The sequence below is a fragment of the Excalfactoria chinensis genome, chromosome 2 (assembly GCF_039878825.1).
Source record: "Excalfactoria chinensis isolate bCotChi1 chromosome 2, bCotChi1.hap2, whole genome shotgun sequence".
Classification (NCBI taxonomy): domain Eukaryota; kingdom Metazoa; phylum Chordata; class Aves; order Galliformes; family Phasianidae; genus Excalfactoria; species Excalfactoria chinensis.
The window spans coordinates 80,396,948-80,421,754 of record NC_092826.1 but is presented as its reverse complement, the minus strand read 5'-3'; the positions used below and the strand labels follow the sequence as shown (position 1 = coordinate 80,421,754).

The 24,807-nt window shown below is 44.4% G+C and overlaps 1 protein-coding gene across 4 annotated transcripts in view; it reads right to left on the bottom strand.

The window, feature by feature from the left end:
- The window catches only part of RREB1 (ras responsive element binding protein 1), a 117,031-nt gene that overhangs the window by 47,764 nt on the left and 44,460 nt on the right, over nucleotides 1–24,807 (bottom strand). For all 4 annotated transcript variants that reach the window (XM_072329096.1, XM_072329099.1, XM_072329098.1 and 1 more), the window contains exons 2-5: nucleotides 14,703–14,822; nucleotides 13,189–13,391; nucleotides 8,590–8,679; nucleotides 7,088–7,251 (exon numbers count right to left, since the gene is read on the bottom strand). In XM_072329096.1, the coding sequence (XP_072185197.1) occupies nucleotides 7,088–7,251; nucleotides 8,590–8,679; nucleotides 13,189–13,391; nucleotides 14,703–14,822 (577 nt within the window). The remainder of the gene's footprint in view (nucleotides 1–7,087; nucleotides 7,252–8,589; nucleotides 8,680–13,188; nucleotides 13,392–14,702; nucleotides 14,823–24,807) is intronic.

Sequence of the window (24,807 nt, the reverse complement as noted above, 5' to 3'; positions counted from 1 at the left end):
TGCTCGTTTGAACTGTGACATGGTTAACAAAGCATCGCTAAGCTACGCTGAATGCACTCTGTTACATGGAGATTTATGTTGCTGCCCGTGAAGAGGGTGGCACTACTCTTGATGTCAGACCACCTTCCCCTCAAGCACCACTCACACCACAAGCCTCAGCTCACCACTGAAGGCAGCGTCCCCTCCTTGTCTGCAGAAAACTAAAGCCTAAAAATCCACAACCTTACAAAATACAAGCGCAGATTTAGATATTAATGAAAGGCAGCGCATGCAAAATCTACGGCTGAAAAGCACAATGAATTCCTTCTTATGTTTAGGTACTGAAGAGCTGTGGAGATGCAAGTATAATGTTCCTCATTGTGTATGCTTCAGCTCTCAAGAACAATAGAGCTAATTAAGGTTAGCATATAAATCTTAACTCCGCACTTCCTTGCTTCGCTTGATTCTAATCAGATCTCAACATTACTGTTTTTGTGTTCACTTCCTTTGCTGGTCTTTAATGATAACTGAAGGGGGATGCTGTCCAAGGCTACAAGCAGTGTTTAACGCGTCTGAAATCATAGCATCTCCTCACAGCTCTCAGGGCTGACAGCGGTACTGTGACACAAATGCTCCTTTAGGAGCAACAGTGAGAAAGACGAAAGCTTCTGCCTGGACTATTGGTAACAATTTGTCCTTCTCATTCTCACCTAAAACACAGAGAAACAGGCTCTTACTGCTAGACACTGCTGTTGAAAAATCCCGGCCTTTTTCCTTCTTTTTGATATCTTCTTCAAAACACAGAAGTCCCAGCAGGGTACCAAACATTTACTCTGGACATCCCTGCTGACAGCAGAGACCGAAAACATTTCTCTCCGTTTCCCCACCTTTATTTACAAAACTTATTAACGAAAATATAAGAAATGGTTTTTAACCACAAAGAAAACTCAAGCAGGTATCATATCTCGCTCTTCTTCTACAGCTCTGGTTATCAATGACTAGAAACTGCAATTAGCCCTTTGTGTTAGTTATCCCTGCTCAAGAATTAGGGCACTTGTATTTGCTGAAGCTTATCTTTTACTAGCACACTGACAGCAGTTAAATCATCCCCCACATGTAAGGAATGGATTTGAAAGCCTGTAATACATCCTGCTTCTTCGTATTTAAGGGCGCTGAAATAAAAGCTCCTCAGGAGATGACCGAAGAGACATTTCCATTGTGCAAGACAATAAACAAGGGCCTCTTCACACATGTGAAGTGTCAGTCATTTGCAGTGTGGCGAGTTCCTTGGGCGCTCGTTTTTAGCTTCGAGGTTTTATGTGTCCCATCTCCCAAAGCTACCAAAAATTTAACACCAAATTTCCAACTGGCCATCTGCGCGCCAGAAAACAAAACGACGCTGTAATAAGACAGTTCCCTTCTGAGATGCTAAACAACAACAACATACAGTTCATCATCCCATTTGGCTAGAATCTGCCTCCAAAAATCTCCGTATTAGGCAAATGCCAGACCGCATGCATGTGCTACGCTGCAGAGATCCTACTTGTACTTTGAGGCTGGGCATTGTTACTGCACTGCACCCCACAAAGCACACACAGCTTACTGGAAGCAAGCCAGCATCATAAATAACATAGGAGAATTCACAGGTGGAACACAGGGAGAGGATGGATTTAGCCAGATCTTGATGCTAAAACATCGGCATTCACAGGTTCCCCTCCAGCATGTGCATCTTCCATTTTTTCTCCACAAAACCCACACTATGGAACACACACATACACAAGGTGCCATCCCAAAAATGTCAGTAGCAGAGCAGTACCATGCACAGAGATAACAAAACCAGCTGTTTTTCTCTTCACATGATGTTAAGAAACAAAACAGTTTGGCAAAATTATCTAACACTGGGAGTAAGACTGAGAAAGAAAAGCGCCTTCTTAATTAAAAGAAGAAATACCTTCTTTGATAGGAACCTTTGTAAGCACGCTTCAAAGCGTAGCTTCTGCAATCCAGATCTTCCAATTTGATTTTCAAAGACTTCTGCATGTGGCTGTTGCATGTGGTGTTCTGCATGGGCCAAAAAAGAAAATCTCCAAACTTGGAGACCTGTTCTTGAGACAGTATGTAAACAGCCTACAAGTAGGATGTAACAAAAATGCCACTATGAAGAATTCTTCCAGGCAGGATGGAAGGACAGAAAGAAGTTCGATAGCTGTGGCATTCTGGTTTCATACAGAACAACACTGCAGTCAGTCTGCACTATCACACGTACAGACAGCCTGGTGAACACCAGCCATAGACACTGCAGTTTAGTTTACCAAACTTGGGAAGTTGTGGTTGAAATACATGTATTATCCCTTAGCTCTTTTCAAACTTGCCACGGAGCCTGTAATTGCTACCCACTGGAAACTGGCAGGAAGGTCATTTCTCGCCTCTCTCCTGGCATTTATATCCTATTAACGTTTCCAAGTTGCGTGGAGAACGTGTCTTTGGCAGGGATGGAAATCTGATTTTAAAGTGACAGGTACAGACCATCCTTAGTTACAGAAACGGAGTAAGAGCTGTTGGCAGTGTCTCCTACCCTGAAGGAAACCCATCTGGAGCAAGTGGAGGCATCGCTCTTCCCTCTGAAGTGAGACACATGCTCTACTGGAATGCAGTACAGTAAATCAAGAGAACTCATTTCTCTACCTTCAGGCCCCTTGCTAAAGCTTACGAATCACCACCACCAAGACCCACATCCGCAGACTAACTCATCTGTTCATATTCTGGGGACATGCAGTGATGAAGATAGAACAAGAGGCTCGCAACTTCCTATTTGGCAGCAGAGTCCAGACCCAAAAGAGCTCCTCAGAGTTGGCGTGATTCACAGATAAACTCCTTAAGAGTGCTACAGTGATAGTACACATGGACAGCCTTCAGTAACTGCAAGCTATTGATTTCAAGCACTTCTCTGGAAATCCCCAGACTTCTCAGAGTCACAGAAAACTCTTTATACACACGACTTCTTTCCATAAGAGTTCATGCTCCTGCTAGAGATCTGAGAGCATTCAGCTTTAATTTACTGTGACCGAGACAAAGCTGCAGAGTCTCTGTGTCTCTGGTGGAGAAGTGTGAGGATTAGCATGCTCTGTACTACACATTTTCTGATGTACAAATCACAGTAGCACTCCAGTTACAGGAATTCAGAACTCAAAATCACTGTGATCTCCCTTCCTCTGAATTCCTAAAGGCCCCAAGAAAATAAGCCATCCAAACCCCACATCAGGCCCTAACACTCCAAGGCTTGCTCCTTCCAGTTCTGTTCAGCTTCCGTTAAAAAGGCACCATCCTCTCCAGTTGTACTTTGTCTCAGCAAATTGTGTTTCTGGTACAGATCCCAGACACGGATGGGAATCTCCCATCCCAGTTATCACAGCAGACTGCAACAACCCTCCTCAAATGGGAGTGGCAGCACTGAGATGGAGGCAGCTAGGCTGACAGCACATTCAAAGGAAAGAGGGAATATAGCTTTTCAGGCTATACACTGAGCACTCTCCAGAGATCCTTGCTCTCTCCAACTGTGACTGTCCCCATTGGAGGCTCAGGCCACTCTGGAGCAATCTGGCAGCTATAAGAGAGCTTTCTGAGATGCCCCGAGCTCACAGTTCCTTGTTGAAAATCCTGGCCAAGAGTCACCCTGGTCAGAAAAGGAAGCAGGTTTTAACCTCCTTTACTGAATGGTGCTGCACACGAGAACCTTCCTTCTCCACCCCTCTATTTGCAGTGCCCATTCAACTCGACTTGTTGACAAGGAGCCAAGGAGCACAACAAAAAGAAACTGGACCTTATGTGAGAGGCTCTGACTCATTTACAAATGAAGTGTTCGCTTGTATTGTGGGAGTCAGGAAGGGCAGCATCGATTTAAACAGGTAAAGAGTACAGGCAACACCCCAGCAGAGCTAGATGAAGGCAGAGAAAATAGTGTTCTCACTTGACAAAAACTGGGTATTGCCAAGAAAGCCTTGCTGTGATGCAAAAAAGCAACAAATGAGCACTATGGAGGGTTTTTAATCCCTCCACAAAATACATGGAGGGGGGGAGAAAAATTACCTTTCAGGATGACCCTGGCACTGATACTTCCTAATGGCAAAAAAGCAACTGGAACTTTCTCCCCTCCTCCTCTGCTCTGCTGAATGTCTAATGGCCTGGCTGCCAGAGGTGGAAAAATGGATCCGAAATTTCATCCTCTCAGAACAGAAGTAAGCACAGAAGAACAGACGTGGTACCACCATCAGGAAGGCCTTTGGAAGCAGCACACGAGGCAGCTCCAGGATCCTGAAGCAGAAGGTTCTGAACGTGATATTAAAAGCATTCATCCATAGCACTGAGACACGATGCTCCAGCCAGGCCTGAGGTGCCTATGGAATAATTCCCTTGAGACCATCTTAGACCAGAAATACCTGTTTCTGAAGGAAGTGCCTAGTGGGCAAAACCAACATCTTCCTTGTGAGTCTGCTATAGTAGCAGATAACAAATTTCATTTCACTTTGTATTTATCCTCATCTGCCTTCTTGTACATTCATACTTTTCACTTCAGCATCAGGATTCAGTATCATAGCCTGTTACAGCATCAAGAAATGGTTATTCACTGCAAACAATTGGTTCAGCACCATCCTGCCCAGCAGTACATTTCCTTGGCAAAGTTGCCCTGTTTCAGTAGACTCAAGATCTTTCCTATCACAGGCCTGAGGCCACTTGGTACAGTGCCAGTGAGCTCAGCAACACATTTTTGCAGTGTTCCACCATGCTGCTGCAATATAAGTCTACACAGAGAGGAGGAGTTTTACAGAGCAGACAGGAGCTGACACCTATGAGATGGAAAGAGCTTGCAACAGAAATCTGTTCCTTGCACAACTTAGGTTCTTCCTAGCATGGACAGTAAACAGCGCTCGATCCTGGCAACATCAGACAACACCCCATTAAGAGGAAAAATTTTAAATGAACAACCTTTTCATCGGAAGGATTTGATCTATAGTTACTTCTTTTGGGCAAGTCATTCAGTCTGGCAGATTTACTGCTAAAGCAAGATAACAGTTGCTATACAGGGAAACCTCGATAAGCAAAGGATACTACATCAACATCTGGCAGGCCTGGAGCAATGTCCCACAGGAAGTCTCCCTGCTTCTGGAGAGGACGAGGAGATGCCTAGTGAGCAAAAAGCTAAACAAACCCTGCAACCCTTCAGCAAGTAGCCTACTGAGGAACAGGACACAACGGCATCCAACATGAGGGTCTTGGTGCTGAAATTCACCCTCTGGTGCCAATGCTGGCACCAGCTGTAACCCAGAAGCCGCCCTGCCTTCCTGAGGAATGACCCAATTTGGAAAACGTTGCTCACAACTGACTCAGTAGAGACAGACATGATTTATTCAGTGCCCAAAGCCAGTATCTCCTCTGAGCATCTTTACGTCTTCCTCTTCTCATCTGATGTTTCTTTCTCCATCGCTCCTCAATTCTAATCAAGTATAGGTTAAATGAACACACGGATACAAAATTGCACACACTCCTATTTCTCCCCTTTCGCGTGACTGCTGAAACTGTCAGTAAGATCCAGATAGAGGCAGAGCTGCAAGCAGATATTACTTCCATTGGGTAGGATTATATTCTCTCTCCTGTTGTCACTGAAGTAATGCCTTTCATTCAGCCTATAGCACACAGCTTGGAAAACTCCTGGTAATAACCAGTGAAACAAAGTATCTTCCCTCGCACACAGAACCAATTTGTAACCATCACTCTTGCTACGCTGCTTATAAGCTACACTCCTTTTCCCTGCTTGCCTTCCAGTTTTTTGTAGGTTGCAAACTCTTATGAGATGGGGGTGAAAGCAACGTGGGAATTCACAAACTCTTTATCAGTTCTGAGGTGCTCCACCCATGCAAATAAATGAATACTGAACTGGGAGATGAGAGAGGGGAAGGACCATACAAAGAGTGGCAAGGAATTGGAACAGATAGTCCAGAGAAGCGGTGGAGATACAGTCCCTGGAGATGTTAAAGGAAATGTGTAAATGTGGTACTTAGGGATGTGGTTTGGTGAGCAATATTGGTGGTGGATGGATGGTTGGACTAGATGACCTCAGGGGGCTTTTCCAACTTAATGATTCTACGATTCCAGAGCAGTTTTAGAAATGCATGCCCAGCAGGAAGGGGGGAGCACGTTTCCAAGGAGCAAGAAGGCAACAGCAAGAGGGATGGCCCCAGCCAGGATGCTCCAGGCGCTGCTGGAGTAATAAACACAAATCCATACTTTCTTCATCCTATAAAGTTATGTTCTATTTCATAGGGCTGTCCTAGAGCTGTGTTACAGTTAGTGCAACTGTAACTAACCAGTAAATTCTGTTTGGTCTAGTGCAGAGTCAGGAGGTGCATTTGATGATCCTTCTGGGACCAGTGCAAATTCAGATATTCTATGACTCTATGTGATTTTACATTGTTTCCCTAGTTGTCAACTGTTGACATACTGCTACATCCCTACGAGAGAAACTACATGAATTATGTTTGGACACTCTGGTCACAGATAATTTCTTGGATCTGCAGTTCAGTAAGTTGCCTACAGAGCAAGTACTGACGTACGTATTTACAAATAAGACTGATTATTCTAAAGAGGCATCTCCACAGTGGTACTTGGATTCTTCACTGCTTAAGATCCACCACCACCACCACAGATGCCCCAGTACAACCATTCACATCTCCTCTTCAGAAGCTACAGAATTAGAAGTCCCTCTACAGCTCGGCTATATGTTTTTATCCTTAGAGAAAAATCCATCCTGTTTGCCAAAATAATGATAATAATAATAATAAAACCAAAATAGCAATACTTCTAGATATCCACAACAACTGAATACTATGTGAAGAAAACTAGAAGCCCTTTCTCAATTTTGGCTCCCTCCCACAACATAATCATCCTGGCAGTTGTGTGCGTGAGCTTGTGTCACTCCATACTCATATATCAGAATCCACGCTTTCTGCCTAAGTAAAGGTCTTTAGCTCGCTTCAAAGCTCTTCCAAGGAAACAAACCCAGCCCCCTATCCTGTAGTGCTTTCCAAACTCTTGGATCACGATCAGCACTCACCTGTGCATGTTTCCATTGGTGGTGAAGGACTGTCCACACACTGAACATTTATAAGGCCTTTCACCTGAGTGCACCAGCATGTGGCGATCAAGGGAGCTCGCTGAGCTCAGAGACTTTCCACAGATGCTGCAGGAATGGTCTGTCCCTCCAGTGTCAGTGTTATGCTAGAGAAAGCAATGATTTTTTTTCATTGAATGACTTACGAAGGGTGAGTAAAATATCTGAGAGTACTGTAAACATCTTAAAAGCAGCTTCCGAGAGCCACTTGACACAATACCTTATATTAGGTGTGCCCCATTGCCAATTTTTTTTTCACAGCCCTCCCCCTTAACTCCACCCTCTCCCTTTGCTTTTAACTCCTTAATGCAGCTGTTTTGTTGCAGCCTGGAATGCCCACCACACACTGTACTTTCACTGAGTGTGCAGCAGAAGAGGATAGATAGGGATCCAGCAACATCTGCTCCAACAAGTGGTACCTTGGAATATGTTAAGCCATGTAGTGGTTTGGAGTAGGGTAAATGGTAAGGGGAAAAAAAGAAAGAGAATGTAATTATAAACTTGATTTCAGAAGACACTTAAAAATAATCTTTGAAGACATTAATTTCAAAGTGACTGTGCAGTAAGAAAACAGAAGCAAGTGCTTCTGTTTTACAGGGAAAACATGGCTATCAGCTTACTGTGTTATATGTACCACTCATTCTTGCCTGCATTTGGAGAACTGAACATTTCTTCACACACCAAAAAGAAAACAACAAACAAAAGCAAACAAACAAACAAAAAAATCCAAGCTAACAAAACAAAACAGAATGGAGAATAAGGAAAAAAGTAACAGAAGGGAAAACTGAAGTAATATCTAGTGGGCTCACAGTTGGTGAGCCACAACTTCAACATCCCAAGGAGAACTTCCTGACATAGAAAAAGCCAAAGCTCCTCGTAACACACATATACATATTTCAAAAGGAGCAAGATGAGGCCTGTATCTGACAGGAATAAAGAGCATCATACATCTGAAATGGGTATTTTAAATTCTGCCTCCCAAAATTGCTGTATCCTGTAAAGGACACAGAGGCTCTTTAACACCGAGATGATTTTAAAGTTGTTTCTTCCTGCTTCTTATTTGCATGAACAGTAAAGGGAACTGTATTCAAACAAGATAACAAAACAGGACTTATGCCTCATGATGGAAGTGGTTTTCCGGATCCTTAAGATACCTTAAGCTGTGCAGAACAGGACACACATCCTTATTTGAGCCACTGGGGGAGTAGGGAGGGGAAGGAAAGGAGAGAAAGAGAGGAGAATTATCCACCTCCTGGTTGGGGATGATTTTTTTTTTTATTATTAATACCATGGGAAAGCTTAAAGAAAAGCAAAACAATTGTGGAAAGTTATATCCGAGCATTTCTGATTCTCGTGTAGAATTGTTTTTCAGTGCTGCAAAATGCATGCTGGCAATTGAGACACTCTTAATAAAACAGGGAATCGAGAGCTTGTACTTTACATACCTGACGAATGTGCATAGTTAGCTGGTGCTGTGTAGTGCAAATCTTTTCACACAGAGGACAGGTATAGGAAGACTTCTCTTCTTTTGTTTCCTGCGAAGAAAGCAAAATAAAAAATCAGGAGGGGTACAGATATTAAAGAACTGGAAAGTTGTTACTGCTGTGGATGGAAAAAGTACAAGCCACCTCCAGTACAAAAGGCCACTGCTAAGAGAACAACTTGTATGTGCATTTATCATCCCAGTAGATCCCTCAGGGAAGTTTCAGAAACTTCTGAATTTATAAATAGGGGCCATTTCAACGACCACAGAAGAACAGCAGCTGTTTTAACAGCACACAGATACTCAGCAGTAGCAGTTTAGGACAGGAAGTGAAGGCAATTACTGCAACCAGCTCAAACTGCCAAGAGGAATTTAGGTGAGCAGAAAGCAATTACCCAGGCTGGAATCCTGCCAGAATATGCTGGCAAATGCAACTAATCTTCCAAAAAGATCTTTAGGAAGCATAAGTCTTCAGGACTTTGGGTTTTCCACCCCACCTTGATGGCAAGTTGCTAGGCCAGTGCCCTTTTCTCAGAGCTCTGACTCAGAAGGAAGAACAGCATTTACTGAATCACCAGCACCACTTCCTTGAGCATCCTGTGTTTCTCCTGGAAGCATCCCATCCAGGCACACTGGCCAGGCCCAACCCTTCTTAAGCTTGCAAGATCTGATGAGGTCATAACAAGAAAGAGGTGACAATGTGGGAGACTACGTGACTCCAAAAGAACACATTATGAACCCGGTTATTCTCCACCCAGGTGAGAAGGAGGAGTAACCACAGTCAAACCATGAGTACAAACAATGCAGAAGACCTGACCCGGATTGCTCAGTCTGATTTAAGTATGCCTTTGAGACACTGGGGAAAGCCTCCACTCTTGCACAGCTGAGGATGGAATGGCACTCTCACAGAAACCAAAGGCATCTGCCTGAGTTGTCTGCAAGGATGACATACGGTCATTTTCACCAGATGTGGCTTGTGAACCAAAGCCTGTATGACTCAAAGCAAGAAGGTCCAGCACTGAAAATGAAACCTCTGTTTTCTGCAGAACTAGGCACAGCTTTACCAGCTAGGGGTCCACCATTTGTTACCTAAGTTCACGTGATGAGAATACAAAAACCATCTCTGCATGACTGATGGGAAGCTATAATATTTATGCTAAAATGATGTATTCTATTGAATCTCTCTGCTGGCTATTTTAGGTAGCATTAGTGAAAACAAGACAAAAAAACAACAAACAACAGCAAAAAACCCCCCAACAAACCTAAGTAGCTCTTTAGTCAGAAACAGGAGGGAGCTGATGTGTGTATATCTACGTGTTTCCTCTTTCCAAACAATTTTTTCCCCCTTTGCTGTCCTACAAGCTATCAACTGAGAAAGGACCACTTCCAGGCCATTAGACACAAGCATTTGTATGGAGCACCAACAGTGACTGGCCTAGGCCTCTGCCATCAATCCTGTGTCATTTTACGAGGAAAGACACTGACACGGTGTTAGAAAAGGGTTTTTTTCTTGATGTCTTGATTTTTTTAAAACGTTTCAACTTAATAAAGCGATATTCCTCTCAACGCAATCTGAGGAAACACACTGTGGAGAGTTCCTGGCTAAAATCTAACATTACGTTTTCCAAAGCGGGGTCGTGATATTTTTCCATTAACTCCAGTGACTCGTGGATGTGGATGCAGAGCTAGTTTCTCATTTTGCCTCAAGTAAACAAAGCGACTGACCTCCCTTATAGAAGCATTAGGAACTGCAACCACTAGGCTCTCCCAGCCCCCCGCCCCGTTTCCCTTGCAAGGCTCTCCATGCTGAAGGTGATCACTGTAGGCCGCCACGCACACAGGCCAAGGCTCAATGCCCTGTTACTCACAAAACGTTAGAAAGCAAGTAAGAAAGACTGCCATTACAAAGTCTGAACACCCCAACAAGATGAAAACACATTATCCCTGTGGCCCACACACACATACAGTTCACACGTATGCATTCCATCCTACTGATACAACTTTAATTTTACTACATGCAACCAGTCTGTGGAGTAGTGTTCAGCTCCAATTATATTGCAGCCCTGTTAAAGTTGGCTCAGGACAGAGAACAAACACAGTGCACTGTGAGGAAAATCCCTGCAGCTGTGCTGACAGTTTAGATCATGTTTAATCCCCAGGGTATTTATGTGAAATTATCAACCTACTACTTCTTTTTTGCCCCCCGTTTAAATAAGTGATACAGTTCTACGCGATGCAATCAATGAGCCTGCATTCTCAACTGCCTGCTCTTCGAATCAGCAAATTAACAGCAGATAGAGTAATTGCTGGTTCACCTTGAAGCAAAGATCAGAAACACACTATAGCTCTGCCAGAGCTGATTAGTATTGAATCTGGGGTTTATTATTAACTAAAACCCAAACTTTCTCCAGTGGTCACCCAGGGTACATGCTGCATACCGTAACACAGCTCAAGCAAATCAAGGGTAGCTACAAGAGGAACACTGTTGACTGACTCGATCCAGACCAAAATACATTAGCATCCCTACTCCAAATCACCTCCAGAGAACACAGCACTCAGCCACCTCACTGGAGCCAGGGTGGGGAAAACACACTTCCTGAATCAAAAGATAAAACTAACAGTTAATTTGTTACCTGCTTTCTTTTCAGTCAACCTGGTAAGACTGCTCTGTATTCAACTGATGGCAAATGCTTTGGGAACTGTGCACAAGGGCTGCTTTTCTCCAGCTCACATTTGTCACCTTTTTCCTTATTCTCTTATAGAGCAAAGCAAATGAGAAGTTAAAGTGGATGCAGGTTGATGAGAGCACATGTTTATTAGACTATAGGTAGACCAGAGCCAAGATAAAGCCAGCATTATAAAGAGAACCATAGACTTAGGACAAAGGTCCACAGCAAAGTATTTCACTGCCAAGAAACACCAGTCAGACCCAGAAAACTAACAAACTGCTACTATCCTTGCAATTAAAATCAGGGGCACGTTCTGATTGGAATCGGAGATCTGCATGCTGCTAAACACTGAAACAAATCAGTGCTTTCATACTGCTATGCTGAAAATGGAAATTCACTGTACTAGATGTTGTTAAACAGATTGATACCCATTTATTATTTCGCAACTTACTTCTAATACCTCAGTAACGCAGCCATTTGCCCCTCTGGCAATAATGGTCTTTCAGCCTAATAACAACAAGGCTATTTACTGTGTTTTCCATGTATTTATTTATTTTTACACCATAAGAATCCCTCTTAATCCTGTCACATTTACTCCAGAGCTTCCTTTGATTCAATGCCCATCGAAGTATCAGGTGGAATAAAGGTCACCAACACTAATAAACTTCTCCGAAGCCAAGCCACATGGTGTACCAGCAGACAGCAGTGCAACAGCACTGCCTCTGAGTCTCATCTGAACTCCAGTCCGTACTTCACACGATGAAATCAAGGAAATAGGGTAGCTCTTAACAGGGAACACTGCAAATAAACCATGAATTCAGATGCTAGACGGTGTGACCCCACCAACACAGTTGCCTGTACACAGCCCAGGCTCTTCAATTAAGAATTCCTATGTTCATTTATTATGCCTATGTTCATTTCTTATTAACGATTTTTGACTCATTTTAAGCAAGAAAATTCAAGACGAGTCATGAGTATGTCAGTTGGGCAGCCACACTGAAAGTTATTAACGAAATACTATAGGACCATCATGAGTCACACTTCTCAGCCTTTCTGATCCCGTTTACATCTTGATTCATTTACAAATTCTCTGTGCTAAAGTCAAATAGATGCAGGGATTTGGGGTATTGCTTGCTGTTCTGCAGCACCTTAATTATAGTAAGGCTTAACTCAGCAAATGAGAAACATGGATGTCAATAATCACAGCTTGAACTGGCTCTCTCACTTCTCCAGATCAATAACAGCTATCAACTGGTGCCATCAACTGGTAAATGGAAAAAAAAAAAATAATCTGATAAAAGCTACATAGATTTGCTCTGCAAGATTTACACATAGCATTCTGCAACAGTTCTTCACATTTTCATTAACTACAACTAAGGGCACCTTACGGTACAACTAACTGTGTGAACTGAGCGCCTTTATGGACATTTTGTTCTAGCACCAACCTTGAAGGGACCCTCTCAACAACTGAGTCAAGCCCCACAGCCCCCTGGGTCAGGCCATTCCCTCACTGAACTACTTCAGTTTCAGATATTTTCTCCTAGGTTAATGAAATTAACTGTCCTTCTCAACAAATCAGGGAAATGCAAGAACATGGACAATGGATGTAGCAGGAAAGAAGCGGCAATTCTGGTTTTGCTGCTGCTGGTGTCAGCTGGTAGATCAGCTTGCCCACTGTATAAGCCCAAGTAAGCAGACCCCTTCCACTCCCAGTTGTCTTAAGTGAAGTTCTGAAGGGCCATCAGGAAACATGCAGAAAGAAGCAATGACAAAGACAAAACAAACTCACTGAGTGCAAAAAAAAAGACAAAACCACCAACGAAACATAATCGCATCATTTTCCATGCAGCTGTTTGACTTCCCAGCATCTCCCTGTACTTGGGTTTACAAACCTGATTCCTCCTACCAATCCGATTTGGTGCAGGAGACTTCGAGGGAGATTTGACAGTCTGAGAGGTCCCCCCATTTTCAGCTATCTTCCCCACATTCATTACTGCTGACATCATGGCATCAATGGAGGACAAGTCTGCTCCGTCCGAACTGTTCGGTGAACTTGGTGTCACCTTGTAACTGTTTAAAGTTTCCAGCTGCTTCTCTGGAATTGAAAAGAAAAAGCACACTTAAAGAGTTGCTAGGCCATCTGAAAAATTAAACTAAAAACAATGCAAACAACATAAAAAAAACCAAAGCAAACATTGAAGACCCCAAGGTATTTTCAGCTGCCTGCAACTCGCATCACACTGCCTGATTTCATGGACAACAGCTCATAGGAACTGAAGATTTTCTTGTTATAGTGAAAGTTTCTCCTATTGGAAGGCACAGGACAAGGTGCAAATCTCTCCTTAAAGGACGTTCACATCATCTTGACTTCCAAACTGAATTCAGTATGGGAATTATGGAGTGATTTACCTGCTGTAAAATGGTATTAACTACAGTACCTTGCAATCACAACGAGTCATCAGATCAGTGCCAATGAATGAATGCTCTGGCAAACACCATCATTCAAGCAAGCCTGTATTTTAAGCAGAACTGCAGAACCGAGGCATCAGTAGCACAGTCTACCAGTTTCTCTGTCTCTCTTACATAGCTTAAGTCAGATTTGCAGAAGCAAAAGGCTAAATTTGAAAAAATCCAACTTCAAATCCCCTAAAATATGTTTTACTGCCACAGCTGGCAATGATATAATTTTCTTTTTCATTTTGTTCTACCCACTCGTATCAGTCCATAGAGTATATGTTACAGCCACGGCTGATGTTGCCCTGCAGGCAAAGCTGTTCAGATTCAGACTTTTCCATCTCGTTTTGTACATAGCTTGTCAAACACAAAGGTAAGGTCCTCCACTTTCCCCTTAAGGAGTTAAAAAGGAAAATGCTTTCAAACTGAACATTCCCTCCTCCAAGAAAGAATCTCTCAATCAAATAGGAACACTCTGCAAATCCACAGCTCTGTCATCTCAGGTGGACAGCACAGGATCTTCGTGTGCTTGAGTCATTCTAACACAGAGGACGTGAGGGTGAACAAAGAGAAACATGTTTGCTTGTGAACATTTCATCTCTGTATAATACTGCTTTTGGAAGATAAGTTTGAGCACAACAAACAGGTGTTTTTTGAGGCTAAGTAACGTGGTGCCGAGCTACCTGGAGCCAAGAAAATCTTAGTTAGGAAGCCTACAGTGCTAGCTGAGTATGTATGTGCCCACATTTCTACTCACTGAATTTTATATACTTCAGGCAGATAAAGGTTAGGGACAAGGAAAGAAATGCATGCACCAGTGCCACTGCTCAGTGTATGTTATATCTTTGACACAGATAAGGGTTATGGATTGGGTAAGAAATACTTCTACAAGTCTTAATCAATGCCCTAAATTAAAATTAAAGAGTCACTTGGAGCTAGTCGGACCAGTTACCTTCATTGCTATCCCCTGATTGACTGAGGCTCTCTTCTTGCTTGCTGGTCTCCTCACTTAGTGTAGTAGGTTTAGTAGCATCAGGCTCTTCAGCCTCTTCTTCAGTAGCACCCTCTAGCACTATGTGAGGGAGACAGGAAAAAGAGAAAGAGATTAAGTTTTGGTGGAAGCTGTTTTAGCAGAGTCTAAAGCCCCATTTTTTTTTTGAGAGCTCTACTGATGGCTACATAGGTTTGATGGTGGAAGCGTGTCAACAGAGCCAATGCAATCAAGCGCCCATAGCCTGAAGCATCCTGGCACAGGAGTGGGAGATGCTGCTGCTGCTGCCACCAGCAGTGAAATCTGGGCAAAGAGAGGAAACCCTTACTCAGCTTGATCCCCAGCATTCAACCACAAAAAAAAAGGAGGAGGGAACAAAGGACTGAGCAAGCCAAAATACCACTGACAGTCATGAGATATGGTAAAGAACCTGGAAGAGTATTCTGCTGTTGGAGATTCACTAAATAATTCAGTTCCACTCACAAGCATCCCACCCCTCAATTTCTCTTCTTGGAGGATTAATATTTACACCATTAGATGAATTCAGGGCAACCTTCTTCCTTCCAGCAGCAGAGAAATGACTACTGAGGTTTTTGGGGCCATCTGGCACATTCCTTACACCCACTGCCCAAGGGTTTTAGATGGACAAAAGACAAACAACCACCATATCACCTGGCAGAATTTCTCCACACCCCTTTCTGAGACCACAGTCTTATCGTGCTTTCCTTGGGGTTTGGGGAGGGATTCCTGCTCTGGCTGGAGAATGACAACGCAGTTGAACGTCACTGATAGAGGTGAAGGTGAATCATCAACACCTAACAAAGAGAGGAGTTCTCTCTTTGTGGCACTTGTGGTCATAGCCTCTGAAAGAAGGTGATACATAACACGGAGATACCAGTATCTTTTTACCAGAGAAATATGCTTTTATAACCTCATATTGGAAAGCTCCAGATAAAATCAACACCATTTTCAGTCTGCATCTTCAGAAACCAAGACTATTTTGATGCTATCCTGAACAGCTCAAGATAACTCTTTGAAGGTAACTCCTGTATGCTTCTCTGCTAAGCGAAACGCTAGTGTTCCATGTGATGGCAGGGACTTCTTGATTCAAGAAGCCAAGCATCCATCCTCCTGTATTTTCTCAAACAAGTATAGGACCTGCTTATTTGATAGGGTCTTCAAAAGAGGTCATTTAAGAGCAACACAGTCACTTCTTTCGACCACATTAGTGCTTAAAAAGAAAGTAAGCGATTTAAGCTTGAAGAGAACAAGTACTAAGGTGTCACTTGCAAGTTGCTTGCTGTATCTGCTTAGTACCACCAAGAACAACGATCAGTTGATATTATTTGGAAGGGCTTCTGTTCAAACAAGTAAGTGCTTTACTACTTAAAAACAAGCAAACAAACACGTCAACAAAAAACAGCTCCTTCTGAAGTAGACTTAACCTTTCCTCTTTCAGTCAATACCTCTAACATTAATGTTACCACCGTTATGACCTGGAAAAAGTTACTCTATAGAGTAACCCTGAAGATTCAGCATTTCTTAATTTTAAGCAGTTGAAAGACCGAAATTCAGGTTCTGCAAAAATAGGATAATTGTCTCATATGTATTTTACTCACATACGTATTTTCCATTTTCTTTGCATGAAGCAAAAACGCACCACTTAAACAAAGATAACCACATGAGCAGGACACACTGATTTCAGAGGCATAACTTTCTATTTGCAATAGGATATAGAAACAATAAGGATACTGGGCCAAATCACTCCTTCCTGTGGGAAAACCCATGGCAGAAAGCCTTCAGGCAAGAGAATACGGAGAGGTTTCTCTTGCAGCTTTTTTTTTCTTTTTTCTTTTATTTATTTATTATTATTTTTTTAATAAATGCATCACTGAGAACGAGGAAATGGTTTTTTTTCCACAGCACCTATGAGATCCCAGTGATCGGCAGGGATGCCCTGTGGCCCTGCCCTCAGGACTCTAAACACCACAGCTCGGAGGTCACACTGATGGAGCCTCCTTCCTCCCTTTCCCCAAAAGAGAACAAAGACCTCCAGGAAAGAGAGACAAACAGGAAAGAGGCTGGCAAACAGCATGGCCTCAAGTTGCGTTCAACATCTGAGCAAAGCCTCTAGGAAACAGGGAACTGGTTAACAAGCATTCAAGTCATCTATTCTGGAGACCCTCCCTGAGCATCGCAGTCACCCTCTCTTACGAAAGCAGAGGGTATACATGTGAGGGGGCAATGAGCAAAACAAAATCCTAACAGCCTTCTATCCATGGCTACAGAAAGGGACCCGGCTCCCTCCTCTTGGTGTTGTTTCTGAAGCCATGAACCTGGGCAGCTGCAATCCCACACAGAAGGCTGCAGGGCCTTCAGCTCCTCCTTGTGCTGGAGGCCCGCCCTGATGCCTCACATAACAGGAGAGCTGCTGAGAAACAGCGAGCTCGGGGAAAAAAAATGCATGAAAAAAGCCTTGTTGCTTCCCATTCAGTCTGTACAGGAAGACACTTGCTAGACCTACTTCCTCCTCTGGGATAAAGTGTGACTCCACTGTATGCTAAAGCTGAGTCCATCAGCAGCTACTTCCCCACTCTGCTTATGTGGATTTGTTTATATTTAATTTTTTTCTTTAAAGACCACTCTCAACTGTTACAGCTGTTTCTCCTTCTGGGGACAAGCATCACAGATGAAGCACACAAAAAAAGAACACAGGCCAGCACGGGCCACGGGGGAAGGAAGAATAAAGGAGAAGAGATGATAAGCCTTCAGAGTCACGGTCACTTGACTTGCCATTGAGAGGCAACCGCACTAACATGGAGCTGGTACAAGTCCCTGCTCTGGTCTACTCCCCTGTCTCTGCACAGGAGCTCTCCCTTTGGAATAGGTAGGAAGAAACACACAATACAGGCAAGGAGGGTGAAAACCTGGTGTGTAGCACAAAGCTGCTCATTGTTCTGCCTTAAAAAAAAAAATGTTCACATCAATGTTAAATTGGAAGCCACGCACTAATTGGACCAGGGCAAGATTAACACTCTCAGCCAAGTACCTTTATTGGTTTCATTAAACACGCCATAGTATGCAGCACAGAACGCGGTGGGAGGAGCAGAAACAGGGGAAACAAATGATAGCTTTAGGAATGCACCCCCCACACACATGCATCTCAAACCACGCTTTCCTGTGAGGCCCAAACAGGAATCCTGGACCTTCTTCATCATTTCCATCTTAGCAACGCTATTATCTTACTCACGGCTTTCCCACTGATTTTTGTTTGGTTTTGTTTTTGTCTTCTTAGTGGTAGAAAAAAACAAAAACATATCCAACGATCATTTAAATGAAGGCCAGACCTTCCTAGTATACAAATTTAGACACGAACAGAACTTCAAAGAGAGAGGCTGCATTTGAATAAACAAAAGTTTATGGTTTACCCTCGAGATTATAATACCTAAGAATCACTACATCGCTTTCAGAAAGGTATCTGATGCACTGGTCTTGTACTGAGCTCCCACCAAAGGAGTAGATTTCCTTCCCGCAGCACACAGAGACTCTCCCAAGCACAAAAGCTCACTCCCACCCCAAGAGATGTGCGCAGCCACCCAAACTACTTTCTGAATGCGATTTGGCTTCAAAGCTGGCAGGAAGGAAAAGAAGATGAAAAAAATGTGTTGTGTGGGAAGCAAAAGGGGTTAACACTATTGAAAGCCACTGCCTCAAGGCAAAGGAAAACCAAAAGAAAAAAGTCTTCCCAACTGACCTTTTTAATACCAACTGTGCCCTTGCTACTGAAGTGTTGGTGCTGACTCGGCACCCCAGCGGTAGAGAAATATACTGGCAGCATCACCTCACTGTCACCACTGCTGGAGCACCAGTACAGAGCAGCCTACGGGGAAAGGAAGACAAGCATAAAAAAAAACAGTGGCATGGGAGTAGCTGGTGGTCGGTTATTTGTTTAGTATTCAGAACAAGACAGGCACTAGAAGGATATTACCCCAAAGCTTTTGAACTTGTGCCTCTAACTCAAATTCTCCTCTGGGGTTAAAAACAAAAACAACAATACGAACAACCCAACAACAAACGAAACCTCAAAGACAGCAAACCAAAGGAACAGCACCTCAGGACGCGCGCTTTCTGGGTACTAAAAGGCAGACCGCTCATCTTACGATGATCTCTTGGGGTTCTTACTGACACAGCTGTCTCACCCCTATTAGCATGTGTGGAGTACTTCATTCTGCAGAAGAACTCTACAAATCCACCACATCCACGTGCCTCTTCTAATTTAACACACACACCAGCAGATAGGCACAGACGCTGACTACACAAGTGAAGCATGTGCTCATCGCTGTGCCTTGACGCAAGGGTTGGTTGCACCACCTGTTTTAGGGGCAGGGCAAATAAGAGCAAGAAGACCTCCATTATTTATGGATTATTTTGTACACTGTTGCCACCACACCTAACAGCCTGAATTTTGAATATTCAGAGACATTTACTTCTTCAGTTTGATTCCCTAGCATGCATGACGAGACCTGTGGGTGCATTCGTTTTTTCACTAGGTTCTGAAATCTGCATTCTCATGATCTATGGACCATTAGCGGTGCTCAGGACTTTGGCTTGGATGACCAGAAGCATCACTCCACAAAACATACCGGAATTTGAACTTTGCTACTGCTTTAAGCAAACTACAGCTCTGAATCAGCATGATGCCCTGGTACGATGCTGATAAGTCACAGGGAAAATGAGGAAGCTGTACTAATGCAACAGTGAGACGCTGTGCTGGAAAAGCAGGGGCTTCCTGGATGGAATTTTCCTGCATTGTTCAATGGGTTTACAGCAACACAGGGAGAAAAGGGGCAGCTTTTATATAAGATGCATTCATACCTGTCTTCCTGGCCCTGCAGTTTGCAAACTTAAAGAGCAAGCACACTCCCATCTGCTCTTGCATGCAGTGGGGATGGCACGACATGCAGCAGCCTGTGGTCTTGCTAGGCTAGAAAGGAGAAGCAAAGCACACGCTGCTGCACTGCTGAGAGCGAAACCAAAATCTGACAGCCCCATCTCCTGATGGGAAAGCTTTATTCTCTGTAACCACGCTTTGCACATCTGAGGGTCTGATCCAAGCCCACAATGAATTCCTGCCCAGCACCACTGTGCCCAAAATGGCAACATCACACAACTGACCTGCTCCTGATGAATTCTGAGCTCTTCTAACGTCTTATTCCTCTTTCCTTGTATCAAAGATCTATCTAAAAGCTGTTCCTCATCCTCTCTATCAGCTTGTGGGTTAGCACCTGGCCTGCCAGGAAGCCTCTGTCACCAAACTGCAGTCAGCCTTGAGAACGTGCTCAGACAAAAAGAATACTGGGATTTCAAGACAGTTTAGCAAACCTGGAGCCACAAGAGCTGATTTCAGACACGCACAAAAAAATGAAATCAGGAAAACAGCAAAGCAAAAGTTGTTAGCACACATCCTTCTACTCTCTCCACATACAAACTCCCCTCCATCCTCATCTTGTCAGCTCCCCATGCAGCCATTGGGGTGTAGGAGGCCACTGGGGAGGCTGTCCAGCCCTCCCAGCTCACTGTGGCAAAGGAAGCACATTGGACAAGACAGACCTTAGGCATCACCGAGTATGCCCTGCCCCTGCTCCCTCCCCTCGTGCTGAGAAGGGACACAAAAGCAATACTGTCTGTCCTTATAAGCTCTGCTTTGCATGTGTTCAGCAAGCTAGGACAGCTGTGTGGACAGCTTGCAGAGTTCCAGGAAGTTGATGTGTTTCTTGGCTTCGACACCAGTTTATTTGCCTTAGATGAAGTGGCGACCCGAGAAAGTCTCTCTGCATCCCCCTGGGCTGGCAGGCTATGGGACAGTGGCATGTCTCAAGACGAGGCGCGGGGTCTCTCCCCACATGGATGGGCCTTCCCCAGCCTGACTGCCGAGGCTCTTGCTCAGGCTGGGGCTGGCCCACATCCTGCTGTGTGAAGAGACACGGTGGAACATGGTGCAGGACAGCCTGAGAGTCTGGGACCACATTCCTCAGAGCCAGGGGCTGCCAAGCCTGGCCCTGAAGGCTTCCTGCTGAGGTGGGAGGTGGGTCTGAGCCCCCCCTGCAACTCTCAGGGAAGCAAAACCTCACTGCTGCTGCTGCCTTGGAAGGGCAAGGAAGGTAAAGGGAGGAAACAATCTCAAATGTAGTAAGTAGAAAGCCCTGTGGTTTCTTTCAATTTTTTTTTTGCCTTGTGCCAAAGGGTAGAACCACAAACCCAGTGAATTTAATACCTTGGAGGAAAGAAAAGAAGGGAAAAAAACAAAAAAAAAAGCTATCCATTGATGTACCATCGCCTAGATGGCTAAGCAAGCAAGGACTGTGCTGAGGTAATGGGGTGCTTGTCGCAGGGCCTGAGGGGCGAGCTAGACAAATTGCACTTGGGAGAACCAGACAGAAAACATTTCAGTGTCAGAGAGAAGAAAAGCCACCTCCTCTCCAGCCAAGGCAAGCTGCAGCTCCCTTCAGCTCTGGAGAAGAAAATGCTGCAGGATTCAGTGTGAAGCGGGACACTCGGTTCTGCTGGGAGATGCTGGCATCCCCAGCAATATACAGCCTGTTTGAACCACGGGATGTCTTGTCCTTTTAAGGTGGGCCAACAGCAAGCATCTGTGCAGCAGCAGCACAGCTCGAGCCTGCAATCAATAGCCCCCGGTGTCACATTAAAAAACAGGGGCTTCTGTGCCTTACCAACTGGCCGTGCAGATGCCCAGGCACCCACCCGGGGGGGAGACAATCAGTCTGGTTGTTCCTCCTCGCGGCTTTGTGGAAACAAGAAGAAACAGCAGCGGCGAGAGGAAGAAAAGCCACGAAGCTATGCGGCTGTGCCGCTCGCTGGCAATCGGTGCCTGCAGCTGTCGGGTCAGGAGGGGGGCCTGCAACCCCACAGCTTGGCCCAAAGCAGCCCCAGGCCCAAGGATGCAGGCAAAAGTCCCAGGCAAATCTCTGGAGGATGGGGTGGGAGAAACGAGCAAGCATTTTGCTGCCTCATGCTTGTTTTTCACACATAGCTGGAGCCGCATGTGTGCAGCAGGACAGGTTTGGAAGGGATTACTGAGAGGCAGGATGAATCACGCAGAGGAAGACGTAGCAAATCTCCTGTGCTAGTGCCCTGCATCTTGCGTGGTGAGCTGCTTGTGATCCTTTTCCTCCAGGGATGTGTTTAAAGAGGGCTTCACCCACCAAAGGGGACAGCACTGGTTTGCGCCCTGCAGAGCCCCAAGTGAGAGCATCCTTTGCAGGTGATGGCAGTGTGCTCTGTGCAGCACCTTTTACCAGGCAGCGCGTCAAAGCACAGCACATCTCACAGGGTAGTGCAGCAATGCTATGTGCAAAGGGAGAGAAGAGACAGAAATTACAGTGCTCAGAACTCATTTCCTGGTGGTGGCGGTGCTGTCAATCATTAAGACCTCATCTCAAGCCTTGTAAAAATCTGATGGTATTTACTGCACAAGAATTACCAACTTATTTTCAGTGAAAATTCTAGTTTTCCAGGTTGCATAGAAAGGATACAAAAACATTAAAAAAAAAAAACCAACAAATTAAGGTATTTATACTTTAAAGCCTCAAGCCACAAAGGATAATCACGACCTCGGACACTCAGCCTATAACTTCTTAACACATGGCAATACCAACACAGAGCAACCCGTCTTTACAAAGCAGCGTATTTTATACCCATGAACACACATCCTCCAAAACCAAAATGGCTTTTTCTTTTATCAGAGGGGAAAAAGAAAAAAAGGTCGCAACATCTCGATGCGTCTCTAACATTCAAAAGCCAAGGCAGTTGTACCCTAGCGCTACTTAAAGATGAGAGCCTCCACCAACTTACCAAACTCATTTTAAGCAGAAAGGGATTCAACATGCAAATGTTTTGCAGGGAGAATGACTCAAGAGTCTGCTGCTCTCCTCGCTGCTCTTTTCCAGGGAGCATGACTTGCTGACAGGATTAACTACTGCCAGGCTCACGAAGCTGGGAGACAGCTGCCACATGGCAGCCATTTATTACAAAGCTCCGCTCCTCTCAAGTTAGGAAAGAGGCAGACTATTTCATCTGTGTTATCAGCAGGGTTCCTCTGCTCCGCAGGCTTTGGAGACCAGGCTTCTTCTAAACAAACACCTCCTTTTCTAACTCCACCTTGTTAACATCCTTATCTTCCCGTCTTCTGTTTCTGGTCAGCACAGGAACTATTCCCTCCATCACACTCTCCAAACAAATAAACAATACATTTATAAGTCCATTTATAAGCCGATTTAAAATGTTCAGAAACACACGCACTGAAAGGGATTTTCAGAGAGTTTTAGGTTGATGTTTTAGGAGGGGGAACCTCCTGTCACAGGGAGGAAAGAGAGAAGTGTTGGAGCAAAGGGATTCAGAAAGATTCAGTGCAGGCCTCACTCTTCTGTCCACCTCAGATAGCATTTTTAATGCCAACCTCCAGTATAACATCCAAAGCAGCTACACAGCCTTTTGTGAGCAAGATAACCTGCAGTGCTGCTTCATACTTATATCTCCACACCAGGCAGACCTCACACAGACCCACAAGCCAAAGCCACACTCCTGCCTTTTACCACACAAGGCACAAGAGGCTTCAAGACAACCACCTCCTACAGTCTGTTAATGACCAGGAACAGATAGGCACCACCAATGTCACCACGTGGTATTAAATTTAGATGACCGTTGATTGCCATTCTCCCATCATCCTGAGCCAGAACTAAAAGATACGAGCTAGCTGTTCAATTTTACCTGGAGCATTCTAATCAGATATTTGCCATAGGCGCCAGAGTATCACAAATCACTCAAAGTGGAGTTTATCACTTTCTCATGGTGAAGGAAGAACCCAGCCTTGAGAAGAATGTCTCTCCCCCGTTGCTGATGAACACGCTGCTGCAGCCTTGTGAGCACTCACAACCGGCTTACAGCAGCTGGGCAGGCAGCCTTGCTTCAGCGTTGTTTGGAGAGCTCTGCATTCTGAAAGTCAGTGTTTGTTTTTTGTTTGCGTTAGGTAAATTAATTACAGCAGTAGATTGCTCTGGCAAGTAGGCAAAGCATCTCCAAGCTGAGACCCACACAGGAGAGCCACCAGGGAAATTTTAAACAACAACGCTACTTGTCAATAGTGCTCTTCGCTGCGAGTTCTCTTTCTATTTTGATGTAAGTACACTGAAACTAACCCGTGGGAGGTGTTTCCTGCACACTAACAAAACGAAACAGCATCTCTTAATTTTCATAGACTGCAACACACATGCTAAAAAAAAAAGAGCACGGGAATCCAGTTCTGCAATTTCTTTCCTTTACCAGATGAGCAGAAGAAGCATCCTCAGAAGAGACCTCTCTCCATCTGACCTGAAAAAGATGCATTCTAAACCAAGAATTGCCTGTACTCACACAAACACAAATCCCCTTCATCCACAACTATATCCAGCTGCCTGATCTTCTATGTTCCTTGCCACATAGTTTTTGCTCGGGGACTTTAAAAGCCTAGGAGGCATTTCAAAAGGATTTTACAAAGTACACAGGCCCAGCCTTGCAAAAGCTCATGAGGAATCCACGGAGGTCATCATGGAGCTTAGACAGTCTGCAAACAGCATAATCCACGTGCTGGTGGGGTGAGGAATGCCCACGGTCAGGCGGATGGGCCTGAAGACTTCTGCAGCAGTGGGCTCCTCCAACAATGCAGTAAACTGTGAGGAAACGCCTGCTGATCTTCAAAGCACGTCAAAGGGAACAGTGTTAAGTTCGCTGAACAGGAGCATTTTGGTGGCAAGGCCACAATCCTCTTATATGCTCAGAGAAAAACAAAAAAACCCATGGTAAACGAACAAACATCCACTAACGTTAATAACTGCAAATACTGGCAAGACTGACTCTCTGCTCTGCAACAAGCCTCCAGATCCATACAGTACAGTTCTGAAGCTCCTCAGCACAACAGGCACAGGGATTAGGCGAGCAGCTTACAGCCTCTGCAGCCTTCTTTTTTTCTATTATGGGCAGTCCTACCCACATGCAGACTCCTGGAATGCAA